Source organism: Numenius arquata, chromosome 10, assembly GCF_964106895.1.
Source record: "Numenius arquata chromosome 10, bNumArq3.hap1.1, whole genome shotgun sequence".
Taxonomy (NCBI): domain Eukaryota; kingdom Metazoa; phylum Chordata; class Aves; order Charadriiformes; family Scolopacidae; genus Numenius; species Numenius arquata.
The window spans coordinates 29,112,691-29,125,657 of NC_133585.1; the positions used below are offsets into that span (position 1 = coordinate 29,112,691).

Genomic DNA, 12,967 nt, shown 5'->3' on the forward strand with positions numbered 1-12,967 from the left:
TTTGCACTGGATGGAATGTCCTACTTTTTCTTGTTGAAAAAAAAAATTAACAATTTGGTTTAAATTTGTTTCAACTGGTTCTGAGCCTTTCTTTGGTGATAACTATTATTAAATTTCTTTTCATTGCACTACTGTAAGAAGAAATCATTTGGAAAAACAGATTTTGGGTGTTTCTACTTATTTTCAAAACTAACGAAGATAAAGGTAACGTTAGAACAAAACCCTCCTATAAATACACATAAAGCAGAAAAGAAAATTAAATTGCCTATTCTTGAATTCCTTCTAGACATCTATGATTGATATAACTTCAGCTCAGCTGCCATAGCCAGGCCAAGTAGGTAAAATTTTGAGTTTTAAGTAAACCTGAAATTTAGTATTTCAAAATTAAAGTCTCATTTAATTTCAGACTGAGAAATATCCTTTGTTAGATTTTTTTTTTATTTTTTTTTTACTATAGCAGAGATTTGAATGTTTTCACCATCCATTTATAAGATAAAAATTGAAGACACTTTAATTTTCCATGGTGAAGATCTTGGGGAAGACAACCCAATACTTAAAAAGAAATAAGTTTTGCTTATTCCCTAAATATTTAGCAAGTGCTTTCCATCCTGTGTCTGAATAAGGCTTTAAATAATAGATTTGTTCTTTAATATGGTCATTTTTTAGTCAGCATAACCCTATCATCAGCCTTACCATAATGAGCAACCTTATCATCCTTTTTTTCCAGGTCTACCACATTTTCAAGAACAAAATGATTTAAAGGGATTGCTAGAAAATCTCCATCAAAATATCCAGGCCAAAAAGAGAAAGAATGTAGAAATCATGTGGCTTGCTGCAACGGTAAGCTCTCTTCTTTCAGATACGTTCACGTGATGAACTAATTTTCACATGCCTGCTGATCTTGTAAGTGTAATGGATTTTAAGGACGTGATTGGAAAACTCAATGATTAAAGTAAATAGATACACTGAAATGGTTTTCTAACATTTCAATTCTGATGGTCTCTCATTCAATTCATGAATATATATTCCTACACTTAAATTACAGGTATTTTCTTTTTCTCGCTTTCATAACCGGTAGAACTGGCTAGAATTCAGTGCGAGAGATTGTCTTGGTCACTTTGTCCCCTACTTTCTCCAGGACCTTTTCTGCAGAGCTTCTCCTAGTCAGGCAGTCCGTGGCCTGTGCTGCTGCTTGGGGTTGTTTTGTCCCAGATGCAGGATTTTTCATTTGTCTCAGTGAGTTGTGAAACAGAGTAAAAGAGGTTTGCTTTTAGTTTGGGGCATGTTTCTCCTTTAGCTAACTAAATCTGGCTTTAGGCAGAGGAATCCCTTCACCCCCAGTATGGGCAGAATCAATTGCTTGGACAATCACACATAGCTGTAAATGTATCACCTCATCTGAGAGAGAGAATACAGTATTCAGCTACAGTATCTAATCTTTTTTGTTTGTTTGTTTAGAATTCTTTTGATAATATAAAATTTGATTGTTCAAAACACCTTCCTTTCATTGTTTAGTGTCCATAAACCTTGAGGTATGATGCAGAACATGATTACTTGCTCTGGCTTTTGTTTAATATTGCTGCACTCAACTTTTGATGTTCTGTAATTAGGGTACTCATGTTTTATAAATAAGTGTTTAATTGTAGCAGTACAACTTTTAGTCAATCACATTTTATGGGTTTTTTTTAGCCAGTGTCACCATGACAGCCACTCCAAGGGCACTGACAGCAACACAAAATAAGCTAGACATGCAAAGGGCAGATGTTCAGGCACAGGGAAAACACAAAGAGAACATGTTTATCAAACAGTGAATAATACTTAGTTTGCTTTATTCACATAATTCCTTTTTGTTTCCCAATTCTGTGGGTTTTGCACATACATGTTAAAAAAAAAATACAAAAAAAACCCCAACACAACAAAACATCCCTTAGATATTTATAAAGTGCTCAAGCTTTTCAGAAATGTGAAATTCAATGAGGTAATTGTCTTAGATTTACGAAAAGTACCTTTGATGTCTCTGCCAATTTATACAAGCAGAGACATGAGTCTTTGGCATCTACTGAAATTGAAGCAAGACAGTATTTTGGGGAACTTTCAGATGCATATACCCTTCAGGGCAAATAAATCTCTCATACAAAATACTAATAAAATTTTCCATGACTTATTAACAGCAGAATCAAGACAATATTAACTATGTCTTTGTATTAATAACACTACTGTATTTTTTTTATATTGCTAATAACGTTTTGCCGTGTGGTTAATAAATAATACCACATGCTGTTGCAGTGTAAATCTGTTGTGAGTAAAAATATAAGCTTTTCTTGCAATACCAGTTCTGCTATTACTATGAAACATTGCTTTTTAAAGAAATAGAAGATAAATCAGTAAAATGAGCTACAAAGAATATGGCAGAATTTACTAAATCTTTGGGTATAGAAAGTTGTATTCTGGCACCTATTCAGGATTCCCTTAAAGTCATTTCATGGGTAAAAAGCATTCTTTGGACATATAAACTGTTTCAGGTTTTTCCTTCACTATATTCTATTTCTCTTTACGTTACCTTACTGTAACTTTCTGAAATGAGTATTTCTGGACCTATTGACTTACACACTGTTAATACTATGTTACATTTATTTGTTGGGAAGGCATGATTCCCTGCTCTAAGGATATCCCTTTGTTACTGCAGTAGATGTATGAGATTACACATGGATATGCATAGGTATCTCTACCTGCATGTAATCCCCGTTGTAATGGGACTGTGAGAATACATCTGCGTTTTAAAAGTCAACTTTTGCAAATTGATATCACAAACATTTATTCTAAGTATAATGGGACAGAGATTTAAATGTTATATCTCTTTATTTCCTAAGCTGCACCCTGCATCTTCTATCAGGAGAAATAATCAGAGTATTGTTTTATCCTTGTTTTAGTCTTCATGCTTTTATATGCTTTTATCATCCCCACTTTAAGCTTAATCACGATCTAAATAATTTAAATCTGTCTTTGTAAGGGAGATTTTCTAAAACTCTAATAAATGTTAAGTCTATTTCTCCTCCTCCTATATCTTCAATGTATTTGGGGAAGAAGTAAGGAAAATTGAGGGTAAAATTTAGGCTGGGCACTAACTGTAAACTGTGTGTTCTGATATGATGATATTCCCATATATTTGGTATTGTTTCTTATTAGATTTCTAGAGCGTCAGATCATTGTGTTGGCCCATTTTAATTATTTACTTTGTTTAACTGTTGCTGCTTTGTGAACTGAGTCATTCTGAGGATTTATCTGGGTCAGCCTATCAGGTTAACCACGTTTCTCCTTAAATCAGAATCTACAGATTTTAATTGTTTATTTAAGTTAGCAGATAGTTTTCTGTTTAATCCACTTTAAAATGATTGAGACATTTGTACTGAACTTCAACGCAAAATAAGCTCGTGGGTATGGTCATTTGCTTGTTGTGCCTAGAATGCTTCTCAGGTCAAAGCTGACTCCCACTAGCCAGCACTTTATATATATGCTGCCAGTCCAGATTTGGGATTTAGTCTCCCCTCCCTTCATCAGAGCCATCACTCATCCCGAAAAAATTACCTGTTTTTTTTCTTATGACTCATTCACTTTGAATAGTCACAATGACTCATGGACTTCAAAAGAGACTAGTGTAAAGAGAAATAATCTCTTCAATTAAGCAGTTAACTTCTTTCACAGCATTATCAGACCTGCTTGATACTTTCTTTGAAAAAAAAACACTGGCTTATAGTGCTTTATTTGAATCCCAAAGCAACTTTCCAAATTTTTAAACAGATTTAAGTTTTAAAATTTTGATGAATTACTGGAGGGAAGAAACACTTACATCTTCTCCTTTACTAGCCTTTACTTCTTTGGGTTCAAAGTTGGATTCAATTCATTCATTCCCGGGATTCAACTTTTGAGATCGCCCTTACCACCGTATCGCAAAGACCTTAAAGACTTTAAATACTGTCTGGGCAGTTGATTTTAATAGGATTTCTGAGAATGCAATTAACGGATAAAAAAGTGTTTATTTTCTGAAGCGAGATTATGCAGATCATGTTCCAGTTTCATCCTGCAAGATCCCAAGTAAGAACTTGATAGCCAAGCTGAGAAGTTCCTTAGGATGAGGCCTTACTGCTGTAATTTATTGCCTTGCCCTATTCTCGTAACTATTTCCTTTTTTCGTACTGTTATAGCTGTGATTGTCCAGGGATAGGAGCAAGCAAAGCAAAGTACTGCCTTTTCTTAGGACAAATTATATCTGAGGGAAGGTAAACCCACACTTGGGCACACCAGCTCTCCTTCAAATTTTTAGTTTTCCATTAAAATATTGTTTGAAACTAAAGTATAAAATAATGGGCTGGTACAACCACAGATTGATTCTGAAGGTGAGAAATTCTCCTTAAAAATATGTCATGTTTCCCTAGTCCCTTATAATTTTGTCAAAACGTACAGTGAAAGTAGGCACTCCTACTGGCAGCCATTTGTGTTAAGCTTTAATTATTCTGGGTCACGCATTGAACAGTTCACCTGTTGAAAATAAGGATTATATTTAAATTCAGATGTTTCTGAATCCATACCCTCGTGAGAAGTTAGACCTCTATGTTCATGAGTCTGAGTTAAGACTTGTCAAAGTTTCTCTTCTTTTTTTCAGCATTCATTAGATGTTCAGACAAGCTTTGATGGAATTGAGCAGTTGTTACAAAGTGAGGAAAAAATGAAGCAACTTTTCCTTTTATAGTCTAGGCTAAAACAAATACATTTATTTCAAGTTCAGGAAATCGGAATGCATGGTTTTTTAAGCTGTAGTATGTGTAGACATTTTAGTGATTTGCTTAAATTTTTTAGGACTAAGAATAAGTTTGGTTTGGGTTTTTTGTTGTTGGGTCCACCGTCAGTTTCTTGCTTCACTTGCCTGGGGGGTGGTGTCGGGGTGGGCAGGAGAGACACTCGATTGCGACTGCAGTACAAGATTGTGTGCAGCACTCTCTCTTAAAATCAGTAAGAATCACAGAATCACACCGAATCTTCATGGTTGGAAGGGACCTTTGAGATCATCGAGTCCAACTATACACACACAAAAAAACAAAACCAAAAAAACCCAAAAAGCCCACAAACAGACACAACCCAACAGTCTCGGGCACTAGAGCATGCCCTGAAGTGCCATGTCTACACGTTTCTTAAATACCTCCAGGGATGGCGACTCCACCACCTCCCTGGGCAGGCTGTTCCAGTGCCTGACCACTCTCTCAGTAAAGTCATTCTTCCTAATAACTAATCTAAACCTCCCCTGCCCCAACTTCAGACCATTTCCTCTGCTCCTGTCATTATTCCCTTGGGAGAAGAGGCCAACACCCACCTCTCTACAACCTCCTTTCAGGGAGTTGTAGAGGGCAATGAGGTCTCCCCTCAGCCTCCTCTTCTCCAAACTAAACATGCCCAGTTCCCTCAGCCTCTCCTCATATGACTTGTTCTCTAAGGGCCCCTTTTTCCTCAGTGGGCCGGTTATTTGTAGCTTGTCCTGCTAATGAAAGGCCTGAAGATCTACTTTTAAAATGTCTCCTTTGGACAAACTGGAAATGCGCTATAGATCAGTAGCTGTAATCCTTTGGTGCTGTTTTTATAGAGTGTAATGCTGCAATTTATCAACAAAAGCTAAATTTACAGTTGTTTTAAGCACAACACTTTTGCCTTTTGTGGCGCTGTGTCAGGCCAGCACGGGCATAATCCTTAGAATATGAAAATCCCTAAGGCAGCGGTAATAACTGATTTAACTGCAGAGACACACATCAACAGCCGTTTGATTCAAGTTGGAGCTACTACCTTGTAAAAGCTGTTTTCTTCTTGAGAAATACTGTAGTTTGCTGAACTCGTCGTCTGTGATTGCAAAACTGTGGGAGTTTCACGGTCTGCCTAATGTGCAGAGAGCACAAGGTGTGAAAAGGGGGCAACCCTTTGACGTCCGCCTGTGTTTCAGATTTGCCGCAAGCTGAACGGAGTTCGTTTCACCTGTTGCAAAAGTGCCAAAGACCGGACATCCATGTCGGTGACGCTGGAGCAGTGCTCCATCTTGAGGGATGAGCATCAGCTTCACAAAGACTTCTTCATTCGGGCACTGGATTGCATGAGGAGGTATGTGGAGGGTCTTGCATGCCCCTTGCGTTTTAAGCTCAGCCAGGAACTCGGGCACAGAACAGACTAAAGCCGGTTGCAAATGCGGGACGGGCCGCAGTCCCGGTTTAGCAGGGAACCGACCAGCAGCACGTCAGCTGGCAAGTCGCTTTTGCATGCAATGTCTGTGAGTGCGAGTTTTATCACTAGTTAACAGTTTCTGAGGTAGATACGTGAAGCCTCGTGTCACTTCAGACTGTAGAATTTGACCAAGGTAGATAGCAGTTATTTTAACAATTTCTTGGGCTTTCATAAGGCTTAAAATTTTAGCAACATTCTACAGTTTTCTGTTTTAAGAATATTTTTAAATGCTTACACATTCATTAAACCATTTATATAAAATTTCTACAAATATTCTGAAAGCAGAATAAGCATTTGTTACAGATGGACATTCTTATTAGCTCCTGTTATTAAAAATAAAAGAATCATAGAATCATAGAAATGGTTAGAGTTGGAAGGGTCCTTAAAGATCATCTAGTTCCAACCCCCCTGCCATGGGCAGGGACACCTCCTGCTAGAGCAAACACCCAAGTAGGTTTGGACTGACGGTGGTTGCCACTAATGCCTGATACAATCTTTACTGTGCTTAATTAATAAATAAATGTTTCATTCTAAATTACAGCCACGCAGAAATTGAGGCTGATGTTATTAGGGCTGTGTAATTAAAAGTTGTAAAGATTTCTGATTATCTGAATCTTTGATGAATAAAAAGAAAAAAATTGAGCAAACAAGTTTTGATGCTATATTCTCTAAGGAAAATTTCATCATTGGCTTTAATAAGTACTGCATTATATTTTCTGTAAGAGTTTAAAAAAAATGTATCCACAACATTCAAATAATATATAACAAAGGTCACTTCAAAACTAATAGAAGATGTTCTGGTCAGCCTGCAAAGAAGTAAATCGATCATATCTTGCACTTATATGAAACACAAATTGCTTGTGTGTTGGATTTGGAAAGAAAAACAATCATGTTTAAAGTCTGTAATTGATAATTCTTGACCTTAATATTTAGTATTGTCAGATTAGGTGGTTTATGTCCAGATTAACACTGTAGGTTTACGCATGTAGGATACCTCCGTGTTTTGGCAATGATAGATATTCTAAAGAAAAAAGGTAATGTTTACAAAGAGTAGTAGAGCAGAGGAGTGAGGTGGCTCAGATGCAGAGTTGGTTTACAAGGTGTTAGTATAGTGTGATGTATTAAACCAAAGTGTATCATCTTGTATATATCATTAGCTCGCATAAATCCCCAAGTCTCGGCAGGATTTCAGTGAGTGAATGAGTTGTGTGCAGTCTTTCATAACTACATGTTTTATCATTAATGAAAAACTTCTGAGTTTTCTGTGTTAAATTTCATTTGTGTTGGCATTTCAAATATGTTTTTTTCTTTTATGTCTCCAATAAATACAGAAGTGTGTAAGCTACAGCAAATTACCAGACACAGGCAAACTAATTATATAAAATCATTATTATGTTAGAATAGCATCGAGTAGTAGATTGGAAAAATTTCACACATATATACCTGATTTTAAAAAAGTAAGCCCTGATATTTATACAAACTAACTTGTTAGTACAAAAGTGTAGTAGGTTTTTATAGATTAAACTGTAAGCTTTTATATCACATAAATGACCTGAAAGCTGAGATTAACACAATAGCTATATTTGCAGATAACAGTAAATTGGAGTAACAAAAGAATGGTGAAAAGCCCAGAAAATCTAGAGAAAACTTAAAAAATAAATGAGCGGATGGGTTTATGAGGTTGAAGCACCATCACAACAATGGTAATACTGTTTTTGCTGTAGTTTTAAACAGAGAAAAGCTTTATCCTCCTAATATCCTGTAAATGAATTCAAAACAGCCTTGAACTGAAGTAGATGCTGTGTTGGATGGAAGGTAATAATTTTGACTGAGGTGGTAGGATTGTCCAGGACTTAAAGCAAGGGCCTCGCAAGTAGTAACAGTATCATACAAAATAACCTGTACCATCGGGATAATAAATAAAGAGATCATAGAATCATAGAATGTGTTGGGTTGGAAGGGACCTTAAAAGGTCATCTAGTCCAACCCCCCTGCAGTAAGCAGGGACATCCTTAACTAGATCAGATTGCTCAGAGCTTCATCAAGCCTGACCTTGAATGTCTCCAGGGATGGGGTCTCCAGCGACCCTCTGGGCGACCTGTTCCAATGTCTCACCACCCTCATTGTAAAGACCTTCTTCCTAATGTCTGATCTAAACCTACCCTGCTCTAGTTTTAAAACCATTGCCCCTCATCCTATCGCTACATGCCCTTGCAAACAGTCCCTTCCCCAGCTTTCTTGTAGGCCCCCTTCAGGCACTGAAAGGCCACTATAAGGTCTCCCCAGAGCCTTCTCTTCTCCAGGCTGAACAGCCCCAACTCCCCCAGCCTGTCTTCATAGGGGAGGTGCTCCAGCCCTGTGATCATCTTCATGGCCCTCCGCTGGACCCGTTCCAACAGGTCCATGTCCTTCTTGTTCTGAGGGCTCCAGAGGTGGACACAGTACTCCAGGTGGGGTCTCACAAGAGCAGAGTAAAGGGGGAGAATCACTCCTCTCAATCTGGCCACGCTTCTTTTGATGCAACCGAGGATGCAATTGGCCTTCTGGGCTGTGAGAGCGCATTGTTGGCTCATGTCCAGCTTTTTGCCCACCAGTATCCCCAAATCCATTTCCGCAGGGCTGCTCTCAACCCCTTCATCCGCCAGCCTGTATTGATGACGAATAAAGATCTTTTAACTGTGCTAGTTTCTATCTGTGCAATACTGTTCACACAACTGAAGGTTAAAAAAAAAAAAAGAAGAGCAGCCAACTCACTTCTTTTCTCATGAGTTAGTGAATTAAAGCCCAAAAATTCTGAACCGAAGAATAAAAATGTCAAATGGGGACACATAGTACTTAGCTCTACAGTACTCCCGTTGGGAGTTGGTTAGAGAATTTTAAGAGCTGTCTTTGGGTGCTTTTTTGGTATCTTTGGTGCCAGAGACATTCATCGGGGACTGTTTCTCTCTCCCCACTGCCCATCTGTTGCTGGAGGTGTTTATGGAGCAGTGCTGGAAGCGATGCAGATTTCCCCCCCTCTCCGCCACTGCCTAGGTAGTGTGGCACGGACCCTCCAGCTGGGCTCTCTTCTTGTAGGCAGATGGAGAAAGGTGAATTGCAGAGAAAGGCAATTTGAGAGAGCAAACTGGGAAGGAAAGAACAGCCAGGCAAAAGGGGGGGGGGGGAAGCCATAGTTTCTGCAGGAAGGGATATAATGGTGTTTCAACTAAATCTCCTGTATTTTACTTGAAGGGAGTTGGCAGCTATGTTTTTGAGGTTTGTGTGAATGAGGTCAACAGACTTGTTTGGTAGTCGTTGTGATGCTTGCCCTTTTATCCTTTCTTTTTATTTGGTTGTTATTGCAGAGTGTTATTTGAAAGATTATGCTCTGCATTTCCAAGCTTTTCATTGACTACTTGTAGAATCTTTTAGAATTATTTTCACATCTTAAAGAACCTATTTTGTTTTAAGAGCAGACAGAGAAAAACTTGTTTGCCATTTAATTTATAATTTTAGCAATTTCCCCCTGATGAATCTTCTCCAGATCACTTAGTTATACTCTGTCAATCAAATTCCCTTACGCTGATTGCCACAAATCACTTTTAAGCCTTTCAAAAGAACAAGTAGACAAGAAAAATTCAATTTTAACATCCAGAATCCTAAGACTGGATTGATCTTTGAATGGCTTCTTTCAAGAGTTAACAGTAGGAGACAGAGAGTACTGTGAAACAAAGTGAGTTGTAAAAGTAAATGGCGATTCAAAAGCAGCCGTTATTGGAAATGCCGTAATTTTGAGATATGAAAATTATAAAGGTGCCTGTGTAGCTGTAAAGCTTTTTCTTTTCCTGCCGGTGCTGACACAGCTTTGGTGGCTGTTGTAAAAGTGAAGCGTGTGCTCGTGGGTTCGTGCTTTCTTGCCACCAGAAGTTCGGAGGCACTGGACTTCGGTGTGCTGCTGCTTTTTGGCTTCTCTGACGTCCCTAGCGTTTTGAGCAAACCAGAGGCAATTTCAGATGTTTCAGTATGTTTGCTTCAACGTACATTGCACAGCACTGTTTTGGAAAATACTGCCAGTAGCTGTTATTTAATGGCTTTGTTTGTAAGTAGAATCAGTGTCTTATAGTGATAAACTATATGTTGTTTATCGCTTCTTAAAAAAAAAAAAAAAACCAAACTTGTGCAAAAATCCTTCCATTAGTTGTCTCGTTAGCTTATGAAAAATGTGGTGAAATGATGTTAGGTATTCAAGCTTTATCATTTACGATATATAATATAGGATTTTGTCTTCTGAGTGTAACTCTAGCCGTTATGATGCCACAGCTGATGTGTATGTGAAGCGGCTATTCCATAAATAATTCTACATGTTATAGTTTTCTTGGTATATGTATGTGGCATTCATTGATCTTAGTGACATGCATAGCGCAGAATGAGGAAAATCCACATATTATCCTCTCTGTATCAATTGCTTGCAATTCACAGTGCACTAAAATCATATTTATAATATTGCTACCATTTTCAAATCACCTTTTTTTGCTGTCATCGATTTTTTTCTTATTTTTTCATTCACCAATATGTGAATATTTTCTGTCATTTGATGTTAACTATATTCCAAGAGACAGTAGAGAGACAAAACTGATTTACCCGAGTTCATTGCAGTATCTGTCACACAATTCTATTTCTCATCTTTAGAGCTGGCCATTGCTGGAGGGAGGCTGGACCCTGGTAGGCAGCACACTAGGAAGCAGTTCTGCAAAACTCATTCGATTTTTTTATTGTCTTTCTTTTCTGAACCTATTTAATTTTAATATTTCAGTGACAGGGCCCCTTTTTGGAGGCCTTGGGTAACAAGTAAACTCAGAATTTCCTGGGTTTTGAGCATGTTTCCAATAAAGCCTCAAAAGTAAAAAACGAGCAAAAGAAATTACAAACCCACTGTCCACGGTGAAGCCTCCAGGCTTTCAGCCTTAGCATCATTCTTGGCAGGGCACAATAACTGTCAGATATTTCAGACATTGAATACAAAATTCGACTGAATGTGGGACACACTGTTTTCACTTGAAACAGCAGTCAAGGATATTTCAGATTATTTTAGATAAATTGCCTATCAAAAATCTGATTGAAGCCGAAACACAAAGAGTGAATGGTCTGGGCAATGAGGTATGGGCTTTTGATAGCCCAATTATGAAGCAAATAGCTCCTCTTTAAAGAGATGTTTGAGGGCATATCTTCTTAAAGATAACGTTAAAGATGCCTGAGTTGAGAAGGAGAGAGAGCTTAATAGCTCTTTAATCAGGGACTTTCAGATGTTCTGGGTGGAATCCATAGGTCCAGGCTGAGATGGACCTTGGCCATGGAAGGGCCTGTACCAGACAGCACAGTGTTGTGATTGCTACGTGGACTAGGAAGCAGGAGCAAAAGGTCAGGATGAGAGACTGGGATCCACGTGCAGATCTTCCATGCCTTTCTGCCACGTCCCAGCTTTTACCCTGCCCCTGCAAGCCTGTGGCAATACATGCAGTGGGGGGGGGGGGTCACACAGAAGAGACAGCACACGTTCTCCTCTTACCTTTTCTTTTTCCAGCCCATCTGGGCTTCCCATCTTTTTTTTTTTTTTCCTAAGAATATTAGTGTAGTGTAAACGAAACTTAAAAATGGAGATCTGTCTTCCAACATGGATTTTTCCATCATTCTATGGTTCTTTAGAAACTTAACATTTAAATTTTGAGGTAAAGACTTTAGATGGAAAGATTTACATTGCCTAATATATTGAAAGAGGCCTGGCATTAAGTAATGGCAAGGTCCAATTTTGGTGCATTGAACCACTATCAATTTTGTTTTCTGAAACTAAATTACTACTTCTTCAAATAGCAACAGTTTGCAGAGGAAAAGAAAACAGAATGGATAGAGATGGAGAATAGATGGCATGAGAGTCAATGCAATTGGCTCTTTGTTGGGCTGTTTTAGAAAAAAGTTTTATTTCTGAGCATCCTTCTGGAAGGAGGAGAACAATTGCAGACGGAATCAAACGGTAACTTGAAAGGGCCATGTTAAATCTAAATTATTCTAAATTATTTATTATTCTAATAAAAGTATGCAATTTCACAAAATTGATATTTATAATGTGTCTTTAAGGCAATTCTCTGGTTTTTAAGACTTCAAAAAAAAAAAAACCCAAGAAATAACCCCACACTATTTGCACCATATCAGGCCCAGGAAGGTCGTCAGTGAGATTCAGGCATCTACATGGGCAAATTAAGTAAAACCTGCCAGCTGTTTTGTACTATAGTCTCACCCATTTTGTCTGTTCACTGCGGTCAGTTGTTCAAGTCCATGTTTTGCAGGAGAATGTTCTCTAGCTGACTACAGAAGTTTCATTTCTCCTGGACCTTTCTCCACCTATTCTTCCCACATACTAATTTCGGACTTCTTTCTGACCAGCACCCCAGTTCGAGTCCTGAGAACTCTCCCATGACAACTTTCTCATCTTCCTCTTTTCCGCCAGACTATTGCTTGAATATTTCCCTCTGGTTGCTCCTTCCTCCTCTGCGACACGTGTGGCTGCCTCTGTTTTTCTTCTCTTCTTCAGAGTTGGGGCACTGGCCTCAGTAACAATAGAGGGAGAACAGCAGAACTGCCTCATTGCTTTCGCTTCGTATTGCAGCGGTCATCATCTGCCTGGGAGAAGGGCAAGGAAAAGTCTTGTCTGACCCTTTGGCCTGGCAGACGTTCA

General features: G+C 38.4%; 1 protein-coding gene across 5 annotated transcripts in view; it reads left to right on the forward strand.

Annotated features, from left to right (window-relative positions):
* INPP4B (inositol polyphosphate-4-phosphatase type II B) overlaps positions 1-12,967 on the forward strand; it is a 176,406-nt gene that overhangs the window by 140,263 nt on the left and 23,176 nt on the right. For 4 of the 5 annotated variants that reach the window (XM_074155061.1, XM_074155060.1, XM_074155062.1 and 1 more), the window contains 2 exons: positions 728-840; positions 5,984-6,138. In XM_074155061.1, coding sequence (XP_074011162.1) covers positions 728-840; positions 5,984-6,138 — 268 coding nt within the window. The remainder of the gene's footprint in view (positions 1-727; positions 841-5,983; positions 6,139-12,967) is intronic. The other variant, XM_074155063.1, reaches the window with a different exon arrangement.